The following is a 25041-nucleotide window of genomic DNA, read 5'->3' on the forward strand; positions in this document are numbered from 1 at the left end:
GCGTAAATCAGCGAGATACGCCTATTTACAAACGGATGCTTGCCCGTCGCAGTAAAGATACGCCGTTTACGTAAGGCGTTTTCAGGCCTAAAGTTATTCCACCAAAAAGATGGCGCAGCCAATGTTAAGTATGGACGTCGGAACCGCGTAGAATTTTTTCATTTTTACGTTGTTTGCGTAAGTCGTCCGTGAATGGGGCTGGGCGTAATTTACGTTCACGTCGAAACCAATAAGTCTTTGCGGCGTAATTTGGAGCATGCGCACTAGGATATGTCCACGGGCATGCGCCGTTCGTTCAAAACGTCAACCACGTCGGGTCACGGTTCATTAGCATAAAACACGCCCACCTCTTCACAATTTGAATTAGGCACGCTTAGGCCGGCACATTTACGCTACGCCGCCGTAACTTAGGACGCAAGTGCTTTGTGAATACAGCACTTGCCTCTCTAACTTACGGCGGCATAGCGTATATGAGATACTCTACTCCTGCCTGACGTTAGGCACAGGTACATGAATCTAGCTAAAAATGTTAAGAGACCACAAAACTTCAAAAGGACAAGCCACAAGTTTTTGAGAATCTAAAGGGGCCCCTTTATCAGAAATAAAGAAATATGAATAAATATAATAAACTTTTTTTGAGCAAAGAAAAACTATTTACTATATAGAATTAATAGCACAGTATTTATTACTAAATTATACTTACTCATGTTCCTTATGCTCCAATGAAGGGAGCCCTTTGGAACCCCTGAATCATGTTGGCTTGGCCTTTAGACATTTTTGTGATAAAAATTAGTCCCTTTCCAGTATCTGTTTGGTTTGGTGCGCCTGTTTTTTTCTGTACCTCTTGGATTTTAGCCCCCCCCCCTTCACAAACTGCCAACCATAGCCTTTTAATTATTGAAATATGTCTTATATCTGCAAGATAAATCTACATTTAGATCCATTGCCTCCTGCCTCTGTCCAATTGATGCAGAGTTGACCACATCAACCAATCATATTTCAGTCTGCTGTAGTTAGATCAGTAAAAGTTTGTTAACAATTATAGAAGTTTAAATATTGCTTTTTGCTGACAACCCTGGCAAGGGTTCTAGCACTTTTCCACACACATCCAAAAGCTATGCATAAACGTTAACACAGAAAAAGCATATGTAAGGCCCCTTTCACATGGGCACCCCCAATAAGCGGAATCTGCTTGCTCAGCAGGGGATCGCTCTGTTGATCCTCGCTCAGCAGGTGGACGACAGGTCCGTGTTAGCTCTGCTGTAAAGAGCGGACAAGGACACAGTCACACTCTCCTCTAAAGAGTAATCGGATGGAAACGGACAGCCTGTCCATTTCCATCTGATGCCATCCAATCTGTTCCACCAGACAGATGGGGAATAGGACCAGCTTCCGTCGGTTTTTGGTGGACAGGATCGGATCGGATGGCGGCGGGTGTAAACGCTCCATAAAAGAGACCAGAGTGTCCAATCAGGTCTCCCTGAAAACCTGACAGGCAGACCTGTTCGGAAAGCCTTTATTAAAGGGCCTTACGTTTTTTCATGTTGCAGTTCATCTCTGCAACACATGCAAAATACCCCATGGTTTACCTGGATTCCATACAAAGTGTTCAGAACATGTGTTTACCTGTGGAAAAGGGATTATACCATAATCTCTTTCTGGGGTACAAATTGATGAGAGTGATTCAATGTTTTGATAAAGTTTTGTCAAAGTGTCATGACTATTGAGAAGCATAAGCATTCGGTGACAATACAGTAGATCCCCTGACCCACAAGGTCAAGTCTTCTCCAAGTAAAACTGCTCTGAAAAACTTTGCATTAGTAGGGTAAGGCCACATCTTTATTGGTGAAAACCACATATTTATTTAAACACCCAATCAATTCAAATATAAGCACATATTCTCAATGACATAATGTGCACAGAGGAATTGGTAGCTGAGAAATACTCTTACAAGAAATCCAAGTCTGGTTGGCCTTCCTGGTTAACCTTTGCTAGACACTATAATACATGTTCAGTACTAGATATTACCCTTTCATGTTTTTTTCCCAACATTTGACTTGTAGTGCGGTATCCGCTACCTTTTTAGCTCTTTACCTATTGTTCCTACTACTGGACTCTCTTCCTCTTTTTCTCTTTAACTCTTCCTCCCTTCTGTTTGTTTTTGATTAGCCCAAATTAAATAAGCCTTGTGGTTGTTTCTGGGGTTTTTTTTTGCCACCACAGACTGCTCTGGTCGGTATCCTATCTTTTAACCAGATTCATCCCTGGTTTCATTCATTGTTATCTACTGAACAACTCTGTATGTGTTTCTTACCTGGATTTTATCTTTATAGGTATTGTGGTCATGCCTTTTTGCTTATGTCTACCTTGTTGATTCTTGATAATCAATAACCAAATAAACATATACATTATTTGTCTTAAATGTAAGTACCCAATTATTACAGCACATGTAGGAATGAGCCAACCTGCCCAGGGTTGGGTTCAAGCAGGGTTCGACTAACTTCAAAGAAGTTTGGATGCCCAACCCAAACCCCATTTAAATCAATAGTAGCCGAAACTGTCAAATTAAAAATGCCCATTTTCTGAGCTAATAGGCAAGGGGATAGACACTGGTGAACCTTTACCAATGGAAAAAGATTCCATTTGGCCAGGAGCAGTGAATTTTTAAATGCTTTAAGTGATATATAGTAATCATTTTTTTTAAAGAACGTGCCTGTGGTGGGTGTCCGAGTTTTTGCTGTAGTCTATCCTACAAGAATGAAAATAAATAATTTGCATGTTGTATGGATTTTAAGAGGGTACCTCAAAAGAAATGTATGAGGTCCAGCAGGAAATCCAGACCCTTAATCCAAGCATGCAGCTTGGCTGGACAGAAAGAAAATGGGGGGGAAGGCGAGTGTTCCCCCAAACCTTACCAGAGTACATGCCCTCAACATAGGGATGTGCTTGGTAAAATCCCTTCCCCTATGTTGATGAAAACAAGGGCCTCTTCCCCATAGCCCTGGCCGTTGGTTGTGGGGGTCTGGGGGCATGGGGATTTTTGAAATATGGAAGACTTCTTTAATAATAAGAGCCCCCCAGATACCATTCTCATTATGTGAATGAGTATGGGGTACATAGCATCCCCAGTCATTCACAAAAACAGATGTGACCTAGCAATAAAGACACAGAAACTATTGAGTTTCTTTATTAAAAAAAAAGAAAGTCCCTCATTGTAACTGGATTGTCAATTACTATGCCCGCTGTCTAACGCATAGATGTATCTATGGGAATGCTCCCCATTATCTATGCGAAAAAATAAAAGCTCATAATCCCAATCGCGTTCTGCGATCCACCAATCAAAATCTCCTCCAGATACCGAAAGCCAAATACAAGTCCAAAGGAGAAAGAAGATTCGCGGTCCAAGGGCCTAGACTATGGAACGCTTTACCAACCAGCATTCGGTTGGAGGAGAATCACTTAGCATTCAGGAGAAAGATCAAGACTCATCTCTTTTGATACCAAAGGAGACAGGAACAACAGGCGCCCAGAGGCGATTAAATTTGCATGTGCTGCGCTATATAAGTTTTCATTCATTCATTCATTCATTATTGTCAACTTGCCAATGACCACACAACTGATACAAATCCTACACATAGCTGAATGACAGCTCCCTGAGCTGTCATCAGCTAAATAATGGAAAGGAAAAGGATAGTGGTGACATCAATGTTATTGCCCAAATATGGCCAAGTAGCCCTATGTAGGCAATGATGTGTTGCCTCCAATCCCTGTTTATGTATGTTAATGGGCCAGGTGATGTCAATGGTTGCTAAGGATGTGTGGGGTTCAAGCACCCACTGTTCCCTTAACATCCGAAAACATCAGGAAGCTGTCACATTCATCCATGCCCAACTTACAGTACATTTGGGCCGAACACCAAGTTGATTCCTAGCTATCAATAGTAGAGTTGTCTAAAGCTTGAGGAAGGTATCTAAGGCATCCTGAAAGCTTGTATCTTTAGAAACTTTGGTTAGCCTCCTAAAGGGCTCCAAAATTTGTATAGCACATCATAAAGCTTGTCTTAGCCAAAAGGTCCAGAAGGGCATATGACTAACCAAAGCGCCAAGAGGACATAAGGCAGGTAACATTTACCCATTAATGAGGTAAACACTGCCTATAAATAAAGACAGGGGCCCAGATTCAGATACATTATCGTATCTATCGGCGGGCGTAGCGTATCTCAGATACACAACGCCGCCGTAACTTATGGCGCAAGTTCCGTATTCAGAAAGAACTTGCGCCCTAAGTAACGGCGGCGTAGTGTAAATGTGTCGGTGTAAGCCTGCCTAATTCAAATGTGGATGATGTGGGCGTGTTTTATTTAAATTACTTGTGACCCCACGTATTTGACGTTTCTTACGAACGGCACATTCGCCGTCCGTGAACGTTTTCAAGTGCGCATGCTCCAAATTACGCCGCAAACTGTCAATGCTTTCGACGTGAACGTAACTTACGTACAGCCCTATTCGCGAACGACTTAACCAAACAACGTAAAATACGACGCTGTTCGTACGTTTCCGACATCCATACCAACATGACTTACCGCTGCTTTATGAGGGGTAACTTTACGTCGGAAAAAGCCTTACGTAAACGACATAAAAAATGCGCCGGCGGACGTACATTTCTGAATTGGCGTATCTACCTAATTTGCATATTCCTCGCGTAAATCTACGGAAGCGCCACCTAGCGTCCAGCGTAAATATGCAACTAAGATACAACGGCATAAGAGACTTACGCCGGTCGGATCTTAGGGAAATCTATGCGTAAATGATTCTAAGAATCAGGTACATAGATACGACCCCGCACACTCAGAGTTACGACGGCGTATCCAGAGATACGCCGTCGTAACTCATATCTGAATCCGGGCCAGGGACAGTTGATGGAGACTTGTTTTAGGATTTTCTTCCCTGCTGCTCAGTCCTCTTCTGTGGTGTGTATGTTTGTTAATGTATTTTTCTTTTTTTTACTGGTTGACCCTACCAATTCCTGTCCTAGGGTGGCCAACACTCGCATCCTGTGTTGTTATCTTTGTGAGAGCAGTATTTTCAACCTACTTTGCTCTACTGGTTCTTTACTTTTCTTGAACAGGTCAGTTATTATTCCACAAGCTCCCTCTTGAGTGACCGTAAAAAATTCCCTTCCTTCTTTCGAACTGTTCCAAGTGATGCATTTCAATCCAAGGGCCTGGCCAAGTTAGCTTTGCATTTTCATTGGATATGGATTGGTCTTCTGGCTGTGGACAATGACTACGGACAACAAGGAATTCAGCTGGTTAAACAGGAGATTACCAAGGCTGGAGCCTGTGTGGCCTTCACCGAGAATATTTTGGCCGGCAAGCAAGATCGCAATGCTCCACACATAGTCAAAGTCATAAAGCAATCAGTTGCCAGAATTATTGTTGTGTTTGCTCCTGGTCTTGATTTGCTGCCAATTCTTGATGAAATGACAAAGCAAAACATCACTGGAAAATCATTTGTTGCCAGCGAAGGGTGGTCCACAACTACTTTACAGAATATGGGAGCCTTTGCTCATCTCCTTGTTGGAACGGTTGGTTTTGCTTTTTTTAGCGAGGGTATTCCAGGGTTTCGTGAATATCTTTACAAGATCCATCCTAACATGACTTTGGGAGGAAACCTGGTGAAGTCATTTTGGGAGAAAGCATTCAGCTGCAAGTTTCCGAATAGTAAGAATTTGTTAATCCAAGAAAAAGTTTGCACTGGAGAAGAGAGTCTAGACAGTGTCAAGAACAGCTACAACGATGTCTCCAATTTACGGGTGGCCTACAATATCTACACTGCAGTTCATGTCGTGGCCAAAGCTTTGCAGGATCTCCAAAACTGCGGCAAAGCAGGAGGTCCATTCTCTCATGGCAGTTGTGCAAATATGCACAGTTTTACCCCCTGGCAGGTAATCTCATATTAGTACTCTAGTATATACTGTACACCCATGGCCAAAATCATGTGGACACCAATATTTTATATGAGCTTATTGAACAACTCAAAACCATATGCATTAATAGAAAGTTGCCCCCCCTTTTTGTAGTTATAAAAAGTCCAGAGGACTTTCTACAACATTTTGTAATGTGTCTGTGAGAATTTGTGCCAATTAAGCCAAAAGATTATTTGTGAGTTCAGGTACTTATGTGGGGTGCAAATACCTGGCTGGCAATTGGCGTTCCAATTCACTTGAAAGGTGTTCAGTAGGGTTGAGGTCAGGTTGAGGTAAGGGCCAGTGGCTGCTGGTGCTCAATTTTTTTTGGGGACGCAAACAAACTGAAAAAAAAACATCAAGCGCAGCCACTGTGCCCATCAAAGGCAGTCAGCGTACCCATAAATTGCCGCCACTATGTCATCAAACACAGCTACTGTACCCATCAATTGCCGCCACTGTGCCCATCAATTGCCGCCACTGTGCCCCATCAATTGCCACCAGTGTGCCCCATCAATTGCTGCCAGTGTGCCCCATCAATTTCTGCCAGTGTGCCCCATCAATTGCTGCCAGTGTGCCCATAAATTGCCGCCAGTGTGCCCATCAATTGCCACCACGGTGCCCCATCAATTGCTGTCACTGTGCCCCATCAATTTCTGCCAGTGTTCCCATCAATTGCTGCCAGCATGCCCCATCAATTGCTGCCAGGGTGCACCAACAATTGCTGCCAGTGTGCCCCATCAATTGCTGCCAGTGTGCCCCATAAATTGCTGTAAGTCTGCCCCATCAATTGCCACCAGTGTGCTCCATCAATTGCTGCCAGTGTGCTTTATCAACTGCTGCTACTGTGCCCCATCAAATGCTGCCAGTGTCCCCCCCGCCCGGCACTTACCTGTCTCGGCGCTGTCCTCCACGCTCCGGGTCCTCATGTCTTCTCCCTTCCTCTTCCTGTCCTCTGCTATGATTGGACGCCTGATAGGCATCCATTCAGGTGACAGGGTAACCAGACCCGAGCATCCTGATTGGCTGAGAGGCGGGTCAGTGTTAGGGAACAGAAAAGAGCCTTCCCAAAACTGTTACCACAAGGTTAAAGAACTCAATTGTATAAAATGTTGCATTAATAGTACCCGTCCTTGGAAACATCTAAGCTCAATAATTTTGAGGGGTGTCCACATGTTTTTGGTCATACAGTGTATATAAATGTCCATTTAGATAGATATACATAGAGGGCCAGATTCACAAAAACCTGGCGTAACTTAAAAAATCCCATTTAAGTTACACTGCCTTAAAATTTCTACCTAAGTGCCCGATCCACAAAGCACTTATCTAGAAATTTCAGGCTGTGTAACTAAAATTCCGCCGGCGCAAGGCGTTCCTATTCAAATGGGGCGAGTCCCATTTAAATGAGGCGCGCTCCCGCGCCGGCCGTACTGCGAATGCGCGAAGTTACGTTACGCCGAGTTTTGAGGATCGCGACGGCTTAAAAAAGTTGCGTCGGGGAAAAAAAAAAAAATGACAGCGTCGCTCGGTATGCATTCCTGAGGGAGAACTCCATGCCAATTTTCAAAGAAAAAACCGGCATGGGTTCACCCCCCAGGAGCATACCAGGCCCTTAGGTCTGGTATGGGTTGTAAGGAGACCCCCCTACGCCGAAAAATCGATGTAGGGGTCCCCCTACAATCCATACCAGACCCGTATCCAAAGCACGCTACCCGGCCGGTCAGGAAAGGGAGTGGGGACGAGCGAGCGCCCCCCCCCCCTGAGCCGTGCCAGGCCGCATGCCCTCAACATGGGGGGGTTGGGTGCTCTGGGGCAGGGGGGCGCACTGCGGGCCCCCCCACCTCAGAGCACCCTGTCCCCATGTTGATGAGGACAGGACCTCTTCCCGACAACCCTTGCCGTTGGTTGTTGGGGTCTGCGGGCGGGGGCTTATAGGAATCTGGGAGTCCCCTCAAATATAGGGGGGGCCCAGATACCGGCCCCCCACCCTAAGTGAATGGATATGGGGTACATCGTACCCCTATCCATTCACCTGTAGGCAAAAAGTTAAAGTTAGTAAACACACAACACAAGGGTTTTTAAAATAATTTATTATTCAGCTCCGGATGCCCCCCCTGTCTTCTTTATTAGCTCAATTAGCAGGGGGGGCTTCTTCTTCCACTCTCCGGGGGTCTTCTCCGCTCTCCGGGGGGGGTTTCTTCTTCCGCTCTCCGGGGGGGGGCTTCTCCGGACTCCGGGGGTCTTCTTCCATCTTCTCCCCTCTTCCGCGGTTGACTCGGCGAACCCCGGTTCTTCTGCAGATGTCCGGTGCCTTCTTCTTCAGCGCTGGCTGCCTGCTATCTTTGTGTGTTAGCTCAATTTCTAACAGGCAGCCGGCGCGGACCCTTGTGTTGTGTGTTTACTAACTTTAACTTTTTGCCTACAGGTGAATGGATAGGGGTACGATGTACCCCATATCCATTCACTTAGGGTGGGGGGCCGGTATCTGGGGGCCCCCTTATTTGAGGGGACTCCCAGATTCCTATAAGCCCCCGCCCGCAGACCCCGACAACCAACGGCAAGGGTTGTCGGGAAGAGGTCCTGTCCTCATCAACATGGGGACAGGGTGCTCTGAGGTGGGGGTGCCCGCAGTGCGCCCCCCTGCCCCAGAGCACCCAACCCCCCCATGTTGAGGGCATGCGGCCTGGCACGGCTCAGGGGGGGGGGGGCGCTCGCTCGTCCCCACTCCCTTCCTGACCGGCCGGGTAGCGTGCTTTGGATACGGGTCTGGTATGGATTGTAGGGGGACCCTTACGTCGATTTTTCGGCGTAGGGGGGGTCTCCTTACAACCCATACCAGACCTAAGGGCCTGGTATGCTCCTGGGGGGGAACCCATGCCGGTTTTGTTTTTACAAATTGCCGTGGAGTTCTCCCTCGGGAATGCATACCAAATGCCGTCGCTGGAATGGGCTTTTACATGGTGTGACTAGTTTACACTTTGTAACATCAGCCCTAGTTTTACACTTGCAAAATAACACTTACGGCGAAAAAACGAAGCTGGAAAGCTTTGTGGATCGCCTTAAGTGCTAATTTGCATACTAGAAACAGCATTTCGACTCGAAATGCCCCCAGCGGCGGATGCGGTACTGCATCCTAAGATTCGGCAGTGTAATTCAATTACACATGCCGGATCTTCTGCCTAACTTTGGAAAAAGCCTTTTGAGGATCGTTTCCAAAGTTAGACACAGACTGAACAGCAGTTAAGTCTGCGTATCTCTTTTGAGGATCTGGCCCAGAGTTTTCTAATTTAGTACACTTGGATATTCTGTTACGGTATGAATAAAATTGTGTTTTTACACCATTATAATCATGCATATAACATTCTCCTTTTTTCTTCATTGCACAGTTGCTGTATTATATGAAGAGGGTGAGGGTCACTTTGAGCAGTGGGAGAGAGCTTTACTTTGATGAGAATGGAGACCCACCAGCCATCTATGACATTGTAAACTGGCAGATGACCCCAGAAGGAACTATAAGACAGGTCAAGGTTGGAAGTTATGACACCACAGCTGCTTCTGGTCAGGTCTTTACCATCAACTCCAGCCTTTTGTTGTGGGCCACAGAAGACCAAGAGGTAAGTATGGTCATTGGTCAAAGTGAATACCAGGCACATACTAAAGCCTCGTACACACGATCGGATTTTCCGCAGACAAAGCCGTGGAATTTTGTGCGAAGGGCGTTGGCCGTGAACTTGTATTGCATACAAACGGCAAAAAATTGTCGGCCAACATACAAAAAACGACGTGCCACCCTTTGGGCAACTTCTGCTAATGTTGCGTTATGGTTAGCATTGGTCCGGAGAATGCGTGTTTGTACTTTGGATTTTTTTTTTAGACAAACTTCTGTACACACACATTTGTTGTTGGAAAATTTGCTATCCCACATTTGTTGTCGGAAATTCCAACAACAATTGTCCGATGGAGCGTACAAACGGTCCGTTTACCCGGCGACATCCTGCCATCACACAATTCCTTTCCGGAAAACCCGATCGCGTGTACGGGCCTTTAGCCAAAATTAGGGGATAAAAAAGTTGGCTGAACATATGATTAAACCTCTTGCCCCCGGAAGACTTACCCCCCCTTTATGACTGGGCCATTTTTTGCTTTTTGGCAATGCGTTATTTAAACCACTTGCCTACAGGGCACTTTCACCCCCTTCCTGCCCAGGCCATTTTTCAGCTTTCAGCGCTGTCACACTTTGAATGACAATTGCGCGGTCATGCAAACGCTGTACTCAAATTAAATGTTTACAAAAAAATTTACCAAAAATAAAGCTTTCTTTTGGTGGTATTTGATCACCTCTGCGATTTGTATTGATTGCGCTATAAACAAAAGAAGAGGGAAAAGTTTGAAAAAAACACAATGGGCCAGATTCACGTATAGCGGCGTATCTTTTGGCCGGCGTAGCGCATCCCATTTGTACTACGCCGACGTAACATAGTGAGGCAATTCCAGTATTCACAAAGCACTTGCTCCCTAAGTTACGTCGGCGCAGCGAAAATGGGCCGGCGTAAGCCCGCCTAATTCAAATTAGGCAGGTAGTGGGCGTGCTACATGTAAAGTAACCGTGACCCCATGTAAATGAAGGGTCGTTGGTACGGTGCATGCGCGCGCATGCTCAGAATCACGTCGCAAATACTCCCTACGATACGACGTGAACCTAACTTACACCCGGCAGTTCCGACGTCCATACCTTGCATGGGCTGCGTCACCTAGAGAGGTGTTTTATCTTTACGCCGGCGTATGTCTTACGTAAACGGCGTAGCTCACTGCGACGGGTGTACGTACGTTCGTGAATCGGCATATCATGCTCATTTACATATTTGACGCGTAAATCAAACGCCCCTAGCGGCCAGCATAAATATGCACCCAAGATACGACGGCGTAAGAGACTTACGTCGGTCGTATCTTGGCAACAGTGAGTCGTATCTCATTTTAAGAATGCGCGCAAAGATACGACGGCGCTCATTCGGACTTACGACAGCGTATCTACTGATACGCCATCGTAAGTCTCTCTGAATCTGGCCCAATATTTTTAACTTTTTGCTATAAAAAATATCACATTTTTTTTCCTAAAACAATTTTTTTTCCCTCAGTTTAGGCCGATACATATTCTAGTACATATTTTTGGTAAAAAAAAACACAATAAGCGTATATTGATTGGTTTGCGCAAAAGTTATATCGTCTACAAAATAGGGGATAGATTTATAGCATTTTTATTATTTATTTATTTTTTACTAGTAATGGCGGCAATCTGCGATTTTTATCGTGACTGCCATATTGTGGCAGACACATCAGACACTTTTGACACATTTTTGGGACCATTCACATTTATACAGCGATCAGTGTCTAAAAATGTATTGATTGATATATAAATATGACTGGAAGGGAAGGGGTTAACACTAGGGGGTGATCAAGGGGTTAATGTGTTCCCTAGGGAGTCATTCTTACTGTGGGGGGAGGGGACTGACTGGGGGAGGTGACCGATGGGTGTCCCTATGTACAAGGGACACAGCATCGGTCTCCTCTCCCTGACAGGACGTGGATCTTTGTGTTTACACACAGAGATCCACGGTCCTGCTCAGTTACTGGGCAATCACGGGTGCCCAGCAGACATCGTGGCCGCCGGGCACACGCATCGGGTTTCCAGTGACGCGGCGGTGGTGCGCGCTCTCTAGCGGCACGGGAAGGCGAGGACGTCATATGTTGTCCTCTCAGAATGAGAGAGTCAGCGGGCGGTAGACAAGTGGTTAACTGACAATTACGTAATCATGCAACCCTGTACCTAAATGAAATTAATTGCGGCATTGTGGACACGCCCTCGCCGCGAGCCCGACCACGGGTCCCACGGACTCGATCACCGCGGGGATACCCGCGATCGTCTCATGGTAAGGAAGAATGGGGAGATGCTGATGTAAACAAGAATCTCCCCGCTCTGCCTGGTGACAATGACAGTGATCACCGCTTCCTGTAATCGGAAGCGGTGATCACTGCCTTGTCACACACACCCCATCCCCCTACAGTAAGAATCACTCCCTAGGGCACACTTAACCCCTACAGTGCCACCTAGTGGTTAACCCCTTCACTGCCAGTGCTATTTTCAAAGTAATCAGTGCATTTTTATAGCACTGAACGCTGTAAAAATGACAATGGTCCCAAAAATGTGTCAAAAGTGTCTGATGTGTCCGCCATAATGTCGCAGTCATGATAAAAATCGCTGATCGCCGCCATTAGTAAAAAAAAATAATTATTAATAAAAATGCCATAAAACTATCCCCTATTTTGTAAACGCTATAACTTTTGCGCCAACCAATCAATAAACGCTTATTGCAATTTTTTTACCAAAAATATGTAGAATACGTATCGGCCTAAACTGAGGGAAAAAAAAATTATATATTTTTTGGGGATATTTATTATAGCAAAAAGTAAAAAATATAGGGCCAGATTCAGGTACAATTGCGGCGGCGCAACGTAACCCATTTACGTTACACCGCCGCAAGTTTTCAGTGTTAGTGCCTGATCCACAAAGCACTTACCTGTAAACTTGCGGTGTATCGTAAACACGTCCGGCGCAAGCCCGCCCAATTCAAATGGGGCGTGTACCATTTAAATTAGGCACGCTCCCGTGCCGGACGTTCTGCGCATGCTCCGTTCGCAATTTTCCCGACCGCGCTTTGTGCGAAATTACGGCGGCGCGATGTGTTTGTGAATCGCGACGTGCGTAACGTACTTACGCCAGAAAAAAAACAAAATTCAAAATCGATGCGGGAATGACGGCCATGACTGGTGTAAAGTTAAGCAATGGAAAAGATTGCTTAACTTTGCGACGGGAAACTAAGACTTGCGCCGACGTAACGAACGCGAAAACCTTTGTGGATCGCCGTAACTGCTAATTTGCATACCCGACGCTGGAAAACGACGCAAACTCCACCCAGCGGCGGCCAAGGTACTGCATCCTAAGATCTAACAGTGTAAGTCAATTACACCTGTCGGATCTTAGGGCTATCTATGCGGAACTGATTCTAGGAATCGGTCGCATAGATACTCTGAGAGATACGACGGCGTATCTCTTCTGTGAATCTGGCCCATAGATTTTATTTCAAAATTGTCACTCTATTTCTGTTTATAGCGCCAAAAATAAAAACCGCAGAGGTGACCACCAAAATAAATCTCTATTTGTCGTAAAAAAAGGACGTCAATTTTATTTGGGAGCCACGTCGCACGTCAGTTAAAGCAACGTAGTACCGAATCGCAAAAAGTGACCCGGTCTTTGACCAGCAAAATGGTCCGGGGCAGAAGTGGTTAAAATCTAGGGCAATTAATGGCAATTAATCAAGAGGTTAAATGTGTGCCTAAGGCCGCGTACACACGATCAGTCAAAACCGATGAAAACGGACTGAAGTTCAGTTTCATCGGTCCAAACCGACCGTGTGTTTTCAGCACGTCGTGTGTTTTACGTCCCAATCAGTTCTGACCCGAGCGGTTTTGGTAACAATGGTGTGTACGCACATCAGACCATCAGTCTGTTTCAGCGGTGAACCGATGAAAACGGTCCGTCGGACCATTCTCATCGCATGGACTGATGGTGTGTACGTGGCCTAACAGTGCTTAGTGCATTGACTGTGTGCTGTTTTTACTAAGGGATGTGCTGGTTTCATTTCCTGCCTTGCAGGACCGCTCTGTGTCCGAGCAACCAATCACCTGTGAGTTATCTCTGGTAGTTCCCGCTCCCACGCTCCATGCAGTGCTACTGTGCCTCTCTCTCACAATCTGCCTCCTTATCTCCACTCTGCTGTTATAATGACAGCGGCGGAATATGAGGGGCAGAACTAGCTCTTAAATGCCGGATGGGACAGTGACTTGGTCCACATCCAGCCCGCGGTCCGCCATTTAGTGATGCCTGCTGTATATTGAGGTAAGTGAAGGAGGACTGCACTAGGGTAAAGGAAGCTATTTAGGGGAAAAAAAATCCTTTACAACCCCTTTAATTCATTAGATACTACGGGCCAGATTCACAAAAGAATTTCGTCAGCGTATCTATTGATACGCCTCGTAATTTAAAATTTCCAGCATCGTATCTTTGTTTTGTATCTACAAAACAAGATACGACTGCATCTGGGATCGATCCGACAGGCCGTACGTCTTAGTACGCCGTCGGATCGTAGATGCATTTTTTCCGCTGGCCGCTAGGTGGCGTTTCCGTCGAATTCTGCCTCGAGTATGCAAATTAGCTAGTTACGACCACGAACATACAGTTGTATTCAAAATTATTCAACCCCCACTGAAATTGATTGCTTTGCCCAGTTTGACATTGATTTTGATCATTCAGTCATCCTGCTTACAATTAAATCAAAGAGGCACATGTAGGACAGACAAATATAACATAACATTTATAATGAAATAACCACAAATGTCTTTTCTGTGCTCACATCATTATCAGTTTTATTCAACCCCCAGTTGACATTCAATCTTAGTACTTAGTACAACATCCTTTTACAGTTAGAACAGCTTTTAAACTTGAAGCATAGCTTGACACAAGTGTCTTGCAGCGATCTACGGGTATCTTCGCCCATTCGTCATGGGCAAAATCCTCCAGTTCAGTCACATTCTTAGGCTTGCGCACTGCAACTGCTTTCTTTAAGTCCCACCAGAGGTTCTCAATCGGATTTAAGTCTGGTGACTGCGATGGCCACTCCAAAATGTTCCAGCCTTTAATCTGCAACCATGCTCTAGTGGACTTGGAGGTATGCTTGGGATCATTGTCCTGTTGAAAGGTCAAACGTCTCCCAAGCCTCAGGTTTGTGACGGACTGCATCACATTGTTATCCACTATCTCCTGGTACTGAAGAGAATTCATGGTACCTTGCACACGCTGAAGCTTCCCTGTACCTGCAGAAGCAAAACAGCCCCAAAGCATGATTGACCCCCCGCCATGCTTCACAGTAGGCAAGGTGTTCTTTTCATCATAGGCCTTGTTCTTCCTCCTCCAAACATAGCGTTGATCCATGGGCCCAAACAGTTCTAATTTTGTTTCATCAGTCCACAGAACACAATCCCAAAACTTCTGTGGTTTGTCCACATGATTTTTGCATACTGCAGTCGACTCTTCTTATTCTTTGGAGACAGCAAGGGGGTGCGCCTGGGAGTTCTGGCATGGAGGCCTTCATTACGCAGTGTGCGCCGTATTGTCTGAGCAGAAACTTCAGTACCCACATCTGACAAATCTTTTCTCAGTTCCTCAGCAGTCACAAGGGGACTTTTCTCCACTCTACGCTTCAGGTAGCGCACAGCAGTCAAAGTCAGCATCTTCTTTCTGCCACGACCAGGTAGCGTTTCAACAGTGCCCTTTGCCTTGAATTTGCGAATGATGCTTCCTATGGTGTCTCTTGGTATGTTTAACATCTTTGCAATCTTCTTATAGCCATTGACCTTCGTGTGAAGAGTAATCACCTCTTCTCTTGTCTTCCTGGACCATTCCCTTGATTTCACCATGTTTGTAACCACACCAGTAAATGTCTAGAAGGAGCTGAGTATCACAGTCATTTTAAAGCTGCCTGATTGGTGCTTTTAGGCTTGATTGCTGCTCCCTGACATCCACAGGTGTTTTCAATACCTGATTGAAAACACTTCAATGAACCTCTGTTCTTCAGAGTGGTAGTCTTTAAGGGGTTGAATAATTGTGTAAATGAAGAATTCACAAAATAAACATGTTCTACTGTATTACAAAACCAATTGATGTCATTTTAGTTGCATATGGTTCTTTAAGAAGTCCTTGTAGGATTTAATTCTGAATACAATTACAAATGTACACTAAATTCCCTAAAACCCTTTACAGCATTGGGGGGTTGAATAATTTTGAACACAACTGTACGTCCGGCAGGCGCATTTTTTTACGTCGTTTGCGTTCGGCTTTTTCCGGCGTATAGTTACCCCTGCTATTATGAGGCATACTCAATGTTAAGTATGGCCGTCGTTCCCGCGTCAATTTTTTTATTTTTTACGTTGTTTGCGGAAGTCGTTCGCAAATACAGCTGTACGTCATTTCCGTTCACGTCAAATCCAATACGTCCTTGCGATGTAATTTGGAGCAGTGCACACTGGGATGTTTTATGGACGGCGCATGCGCCCTTAAAAAAAACGTGGGGTCAAGTCAAATTTAAATAAAACACGCCCCCAACATCCTCATTTGAATTACGCGGCCTGACGCCGCAACACATACGTTACGCCGCCGTAAATAAGGGCGCAAGTTCTTTCTGAATACAGAACTTGCGCCCAAAGTTGCAGCGGCGTAACGTATCGGGGATACGTTACGCCAGCAGAAAGATCCGCCGATCTTTCTGAATCTGGCCCTACATGTGTCAACTGTCTGTCTTTGCGGTGTTGAAAATGTGTGTAAATCACAAGCCGGGCTGTACAGAATGATTTACCCTTTGGCAAGTAAACTAATAAACATGTACTGTATGCGTTTTGTGTATGTATCTAGCTGTTTGCCAGGAGTTTTGCATCTTCCAAAATAACCTATAAACATCAGAGCGGATACAAATTAAACCATTGTTTTTTCCCTACTTTTGTCTCATTTGAAATATGAGTTATTCAAGAACTCTGCATTTTAACTCCATTCATTTTCTAGGTTCCTGTGTCAGTATGCAGTGAGAGTTGTCAGCCAGGATACAGAAAAGCTGTCAGAAGTGGACAGTCTGCGTGTTGCTTTCAGTGTGTCCCCTGCCCACAAGGAGAAATCTGCAACCAAACTGGTAAGCTAAAAGCCTCGGCAGGTCTCCAGCACATTTGCCAAAACAAGAAAGTACGGAAGTGAGTTCCGGTGTTTCCAAGTGAAGGGTTCTGTTAACCACTTAAGGACCGGACCAATATGCTGCTAAATGACCCAAGGGGTTTTTACAATTCGGCACTGCGTCGCTTTAATAGACAATTGCGCGGTCGTGCGATGTTGCTCCCAAACAAAATTGGCGTCCTTTTTTCCCCACAAATAGAGCTTTCTTTTGGTGGTATTTGATCACCTCTGCGGTTTTTATTTTTTGAGCTATAAACAAAAATAGAGCAACAATTTTGAAAAAAATGCAATATTTTTTACTTTTTGCTATAATAAATATCCCCCAAAAACATATAGAAATTTTGTTTTCCCTCAGTTTAGGCCGATACGTATTCTTCTACCTATTTTTGGTAAAAAAAATCGCAATAAGCGTTTATCGATTGGTTTGCGCAAAATTTATAGCGTTTACAAAATAGGGGATAGTTTTATTATTTTTTATTTTTTTTACTACTAATGGCGGCGATCATCGATTTTTTTCGTGACTGCGACATTATGGCGGACACTTCGGACAATTTTTACACATTTTTGGGACCATTGTCATTTTCACAGCAAAAAATGCATTTAAATTGCATTGTTTATTGTGAAAATGACAGTTGCAGTTTGGGAGTTAACCACAGGGGGCGCTGTAGGAGTTAGGGTTCACCTAGTGTGTGTTTACAACTGTAGGGGGGTGTGGCTGTAGGTCTGACGTCATCGATTGAGTCTCCCTATAAAAGGGATCACTCGATCGATGCAGCCGCCACAGTGAAGCACGGGGAAGCCGTGTTTACATACGGCTCTCCCCGTTCTTCAGCTCCGGGGAGCGATCGCGAGGGGGCGTCTAGAAACAAATAGCTGCGCCCTCGTCCCGGATCGCTCCTGAAGCCACGGGAACCGCTGCATTTACGGGGGGTTCCGATCGGACCCCCGACCCACGTCTAGGCAGGGACGTACAGGTACGCCAATGTGCCTGTCCGTGCCATTCTGCCGACGTAAATGTACATGCGGCGGTCCGGAAGTGGTTAAAGATACGCTGGGTTTCCTCTGCGTAAGCCAGTGTAGGTGGTAGTGGGCGTGAGCCATGCTAATGAGGCATGACCCCATGCAAATGATGGGCCAAGTGCCATAGAAGTACTTAAAATGAACGGCGCATGCGCCGTCCCGTGGCCGCATCCCAGTGTGCATGCTCAGAATCACGTCGAAAGAACTGCCTAAGATATGTCGAATCACTGCCTACGACGTGAACGTAACCTACGCCCAGCCCTATTCACGTACTACGTAAACGACGTAAAATACGACGGCTGTGTTCCCTGGTCCATACCTTAGCATGGGTTGCGCCTCCTATATGGGGAATAACTTTACGACGGACGTGCGACTTATGCAAACCGCGTATATTATGCGCCGGGCGCATGTACGTTCGTGAATCGGCGTATCTCCCTCATTACCATATTTGAAAAAAAAAAGAAAGCAGAAACTGTCAAATGAATGCCCATGTTTGGGGTGTCATTAACCCCTTCCCGACCGCCGCCTGTACATATACTTCGGCAGAATGGCACGTACAAGCACATTGGCGTACCTGTACGTCCCTGCCTAGACGTGGGTGGGGGGTCCGATCGGGACCCCCCCCGCGACTTGCGGCGGTCGGGTCCCCTCGGGGAGCGATCCGGGACGACGGCGCGGCTATTTGTTTATAGCCGCTCCGTCGCGATCGCTCCCCGGAGCTGAAGAACGGGGAGAGCCGTGTGTAAACACGGCTTCCCCGTGCTTCACTGTGTCGGCGCATCGATCGCGTCATTCCCTTTATAGGGAAGACACGATCAATGACGTCATTACTACAGCCACACCCCCCTACTGTTGTAAACACACACACAGTGTACACCAAATCCTACAGCGCCACCTGTGGTTAACTCCCAAACTGCAACTGTCATTTTCACAATAAAGAATGCAATTTAAATGCATTTTTGCTGTGAAAATGACAAAAATCCCCAAAATGTGTAAAAATTGTCCGAAGTGTCCGCCATAATGTCGCAGTCACGAAAAAAATCGCTGATCGCCGCCATTAGTAGTAAAAAAAAAAAAATAATAAAAATGCAATAAAACTATCCCCTATTTTGTAAACGCTATAAATTTTGCGCAAACCAATCGATAAACGCTTATTGCGATTTTTTTTACCAAAAATAGGTACAAGAATACGTATCGGCCTAAACTGAGGAAAAAAAAAATTTCTATATGTTTTTGGGGGATATTTATTATAGCAAAAAGCAAAAAATATTGCATTTTTTTCAAAATTGTCGCTATATTTTTGTTTATAGCGCAAAAAATAAAAACCGCCGAGGTGATCAAATACCACCAAAAGAAAGCTCTATTTATGGGAAAAAAAGGACGCCAATTTTGTTTGGGAGCCACGTCGCACGACCGCGCAATTGTCTGTTAAAGCGACGCAGTCCCAAACTGTAAAAACACCTTGGGTCTTTGGGCAGCAATATGGTCCGGGGCTTAAGTGGTTAAACAGCATGGGTGCTGGCACCTACCCACCTATACCCATGCAACAAAAAAAAAAAATTGTAAATTCCATGAAGCTGTGTTTTTTTTAAAGCGCTGACATCCACAAAGGAAACATTACGTTTGAGTTGTATCTTTCATCCTGACTTTAAAGACCCTAATGTTTTTTTATCTTTTTTCTTCTTCGTAAATGTCTCTTTTGCTGTAACACATCCTAATGCAAGAATGAAAAACTAAATTGCGTAAAATTCATAACAGACCCTTTCAGTCTGGTATGCATTTCAGGGGGATATTTTTTTTTTTTTTTTTTTTTAGGGGTCCGGAGGTCCCCAGGGGCCCGGAGGTCCCCAGGGCCCCATATGACAACTCCCATTTTTTTTTATTTTTTTTTTATAAAAAATATATATATATTTTTTTAATATATTTTTATTTTATTTTTTATTAAAGGGACATTTTTTTTTTTTAGAGGTCCGGAGGTCCCCAGGGGTCCGAAGGCCCCCAGGGCCCCGGATGGCAACCCCCCCTTTTTTTATTTATTTTTTATAAAAAATATATATTTTTTCTAATATATATATATATTTTTTTTATTAAAGGGCCATTTTTTTTCTTAGGGGCCCGGGATGAAAACACCCCTTTTTTTATAAAAAAAATAATACATTTTTATATATTTTTTTATTTCTTAATAAAATCTTTTTTTTATATTATTTTATTTCTTTTTTTTTTTCTTTTTATTCCTTTTTTGATATATATATTAAAGGGCTCATGAGGTCTCCAGGGCCCCATGTGGCAAACCTCCCCCTTTGTTTGTTTTTTATAAATGTTTTTTTATTAAAGGGTTCAAAGGTCCCCCCTTTTTTTTATAAATGTTTATTTATTTATTTTATATATATTTTTATTAATTTTTTTTTATTTTAAATTTGTATTAATAATTTGTAAAGGGCCCCCCTCCGCTTCTCAATTCACGGCAGCCCCCCCCCTCCCACTTCTCAATTTCAATTTCAGATGGCAGCACCCCCCCCCCCCGGTTCTCTGCTCCAGGGGGCCCATGACTGAAGCTGTGTAAGGGGCCCCATAATTCCTGATGGCGGCCCTGCATACCAGACCACATGCCCTGAACAGGGGGATGGTGTATTGCCAAGGATGATGCCCTCTTTCAATGCACCTTGGCCCACAGGTACCTCTACCCCATGTGAAAGAGTCCTTTACTAAAGGAGCTGTAATCTTTGCCCTGACTCCAAAATCTTGTGGAAAGTCTTTCCAGGTCAATAGAGGCTGTTAAAGCCACAAAGGAACGAGAAGGTGGGGGGCAACTACATATGAATGTCCATGGTTTTGGAATAGGATGTTCATATGCTCATATATGTGTGATAGTCAGATATCTTACAAGCTTGTGTTCATATAGTGTATACAATATAATGAGATGAGATATGTCTTTTTATGTTGTAGCCGTAACAGTACCATGCACTGGAAACAATGAAAACCTAACAATGGGGTGGAGTGTTCACATACCGTATTAGCCGGTGTATAATGCCGCGTACACACGATCATTTTTTGTGATGAAATAAAACGAAATTTTTCATCATGAAAAAAAACTATGTTTTTCTAACTTCATCAAAAAAACGACGTTGCCTTACACACCATCGTTTTCTGAAAATGCTCTAGCAAAGCGCGGTTACGTACAACACGTACGACGGCACTCTGTTCCATTCAAGCTCCCGTCTCATAACTTGCTTCTGAGCATGCGCGGGTTTAAAACGTCGTTTTAGCCCACACACGATCATTTTTTATGACACAAAAAACGACATTTTGAAAAACGACATAAAAAATTAAAGCATGTTCGAATTTTATTTTGGTCGTTTTTTAGAAGACAAAAAACAAAAAAAAAGACAAAAATGTAAAGCACACGATCATTTTAAATGACGTTTTTAAAAACATCATTTTATTTCATCACAAAAAACGACCGTGTGTACGCGGTATAATGCCGCGTACACACGATCATTTTTCGGCATGAAAAAAACGTTGTTTTTAAAAAATGTCATTTAAAATGATTGTGTGTGGGCTTCACATCATTTTTCGGGTTTTGATAATTGACAATTTTTTTTTTTCCGAACATGCTGCATTTTTTAACGACGTTTTAAACTAAGTCGTTTTTCGGGGTTGTAAAAAATGATCGTGTGTGGGCTAAAACGACGTGAAAAACCTGTGCATGCTCAGAAGCAACTTATGAGACGGGAGCGCTCGTCCTGGTAAAACTACCATTCATAATGGAGTAAGCACATTCATCACGCTGTAATGCCACGTACACACTATCACTTTATGTGATGAAAAAAAACAAAGTTTTTAAAAACGTCAATTAAAATGACTGTGTGTGGGGAAAACGTCGTTTTATGTCTTGTGAAAAACATTTTTTTGAAGCATGCTTCAATTTTTTGTGTCGTTTTTCAAAACGTCGTTTTTTGTGTCAATTAAAATGACCGTGTGTAGGCTAAAATGACGTTTAAAACAACGTTTTTAAACCCGCGCATGCTCAGAAGCAAGTTAGGAAGCGAGTTTGAATGGAACAGAGAGCCGTCGTACATGGTGAACGTAACCGCGCTTTGCTAGAGCTTTTGGAAATAACGATGGTGTGTATGCTCCATCGTTTTTGAAAATGAAGTTTGAGAAACGTCGTTTTTTTTCATCACATAAAACGTTGTTTTTTTATATTTCAAAAAACAACCATCTGTACGTGGCATTACAGACAGAAAAGCGCGAATTGTCTTTTACTAACAAGGAATCAGCTAAAGCAGCCCCAAGGGTGGCGTCATCCGCATGGAACTTCCCCTTTATAGTGCCGTCGTACGTGTTGTACGTCACCGCGCTTTGCTAGAGCATTTTTGAAAAACGATGGTGTGTGGGCAATGTCGTTTTAATGATGACGTTTTTTTTCATGCCGAAAAATGATCGTGTGTACGCGGCATAAGACGACTGGGCGTATAAGATGACCCCCTAGTTTTACAGTACTTTTAAGATTTTTTGCCTGTACTCACCGTATAAGACGACCCCCCTTCCGAGGCTTCTGACGCTTCACATTTCTTCCTTCTGGAGCCATATTCTTCATCCTTCTTGCTGGAGCTGGAGCCATATTCTTCATCTTTCTTGCTGGAGCTGGAGCCATATTCTTCTTCCTTCTTGCTGGAGCCAATCACGGCGAGCGATATATTCTATTAATGAATACAAAGCCTGCTTGGATTGGCAGAGGCTGTAACATCAGCCCACGCCTCTCTGACTCTCAAAGCCAATCCGAGCAGGCTACTGTTTGTAGCCTGCTCGGATTGGCAGAGGTTGTTACTCCAATCCGAGCAGGCTCTGTATTCATTTGAATACATCGCTCACCGGAATTGGCTAAGCGGTATATACTGTATTTAGCCGAAGCTACATACAGTATTAACGCACATCCAGCAGGCATCCGAGCAGCTGACCTGGCGTATAAGACGACCCCTGCTTTTTGGCCAGTTTTTTTAAGTGTAAAAGGTAGTCTTATACGCCAGAAAATACAGTACATTTTATATAATGCAGATTTGTCTTTACTTTCTGGATTGTTTGACTTTCTGCACAGCCATCTCACTTTTTCTGATGTACATGTATAGTGTGTGATAAACTAGCATTCCTACAGACAGAATGCATATATACTGTACATTTCCCTTTTATTTTTGTTTCCCAGTTTACACCTTATATCACATATTTTGTCATACAAGTTTAGATTCCATTATCAACAACAGTTTAGGTTTTGGAACCAAATAGACACGCAGTAAGTTATACTTTTTTACATATGTTGCAGATTCTCTCGATTGCCTGAAGTGTCCATGGAGTGAGTGGCCAAATCAGGAGAAATCAAAGTGCCTTAAAAAACAACTTGAGTTCCTCTCTTTCGATGACCCATTGGGGTCAACTTTGGCAGCCATATCTGTTGTGTCATCCATAGCTCCTAATTTAATTTTGAGACTTTTTACACGTAACAGATCCACTCCCATAGTAAAAGCCAGCAACTTCTCCCTAAGTTGTCTTCTACTGGTGTCGCTCTCTCTTTGTTTTCTTTGTTCTATAACTTTTATTGGGTACCCTCAACCAGAGAAATGTCTTATACGTCAAGTTGCATTTGGCTTGGTTTTTACTTTGTGCATTTCTTGTATTTTGGCCAAAACCATTATGGTGGTATTTGCTTTCATGGCAACAAGACCAGGGAGCTCTCTAAAAAAATGGACCAATCCTCGTGTATCTTATATGATTATTTTAGTAGGCTTCTTACTACAGTTCCTACTTTGCATGACATGGTTGTTGACGACTCCACCTTTTCCGCAATACAACACTCAAACCCAACCTATGTTTATCATCATTGAGTGTAATGAGGGTTCTCCTGTTGCCTTCTGGACCATGTTGGGTTACCTATTTCTCCTGGCCACCATTAGTTTTGTTGTTGCCTTCCTGGCTCGGAGACTCCCTGACAGCTTCAACGAAGCTCAATTTATTACTTTCAGCATGCTGGCCTTTCTCAGTGTATGGATATCTTATATCCCAGCATCATATAGTGCCCAAGGAAAATACACGGTGGCCATGGAGATCTTTGCAATCTTGACCTCTAGTTGGGCTCTTATCACCTGTATGTTTCTTCCTAAATGTTTCATAATTTTGTTCAGACCTGACACTAACTCTAGAGAATATCTTATGAGAAAAGACAGAAGATAGTAGAACAGTTATAGAGTGTTCCTTTATCTCGTTACTTTAGCATACTGAGCTTCCTTAGGTAACTGTTATGCATTTATTCAGACTGTAAAATAATTTACAATGTATAAAATTTAGAGTATCTTGCTCCCGCTCCAGCCACCTTATATTCTCCGATGTCCTCACTGTCCATCCGTATAACTTTGCTTGATCAACATTGTTTAATAAAAATGTTTACAGAACAATATGACTATACAACATCCAATTCGATATCAGCCTACTGATGCCAGTTCATAGCTAGGAATAATGTGATTGGACAGCTCGGTGCACACATTCAAAATTATCCAGGAGCTTTAACACTAACTTGGGCTTTAGTACCATATTTTTAAATTTGACTTTGTGGGCAAGGCAAGATTTGCATGTAATAAAGAACACACATTTTCCCCATAATTTCTGAACCCCTTTAAGGACAAAACAAATCCATGTGTTGGTAGAACTTACACATAGCACCAAAAATACTGTGTGTGTCCAGGTGGATTAGGCTTACTTTTGGTGGTACATGTTAATGGATGTATCTTGATTTTGTTTTACTCTCAAAGAAAAGATGGCCAAAAATAATAAAAAAAATATATATAATTTTATTACCATGACCCACCACCAGAGATGTAAAAATAATAAAAATATATATATAATTGTATTACCATGACCCACCACCAGAGATGTAAGATGTAAAAATTATAAAAAAATATATAATTTTATTACCATGACCCACCACCAGAGATATAAAATGTAAAAATAATAAAAAAAGATATCATTTTATTACCATGACCCACCCCCAGAGATGTAAAATGTAAAAATAATAAAAAAATATATAATTTTATTACTATGACCCACCACCAGAGATGTAAAATGTAAAAATAATTAAAAAAAAACATAATTTTATTACCATGACCTACCACCAGAGATGTAAAATGTAATAAAAATATATATCAGGGTGCGCATGCGCGAGAGCTCCGTGATGG

The 25041-nt window shown here is 43.6% G+C and overlaps 1 protein-coding gene across 1 annotated transcript in view; it reads left to right on the plus strand.

The window, feature by feature from the left end:
- The window catches only part of LOC120930604 (extracellular calcium-sensing receptor-like), a 43322-nt gene extending 19044 nt beyond the window's left edge, over positions 1-24278 (plus strand). Inside the window, exons 4-7 of the mRNA XM_040341778.1 lie at positions 5080-5946; positions 9354-9581; positions 16637-16760; positions 23139-24278. Of these exons, the coding sequence (XP_040197712.1) occupies positions 5080-5946; positions 9354-9581; positions 16637-16760; positions 23139-24043 (2124 nt within the window). The 3' untranslated portion in view covers positions 24044-24278. The remainder of the gene's footprint in view (positions 1-5079; positions 5947-9353; positions 9582-16636; positions 16761-23138) is intronic.
- Positions 24279-25041: the final 763 nt, after the last annotated feature.

The sequence above is a fragment of the Rana temporaria genome, chromosome 3, assembly GCF_905171775.1.
Source record: "Rana temporaria chromosome 3, aRanTem1.1, whole genome shotgun sequence".
In the NCBI taxonomy this organism is placed as follows: domain Eukaryota; kingdom Metazoa; phylum Chordata; class Amphibia; order Anura; family Ranidae; genus Rana; species Rana temporaria.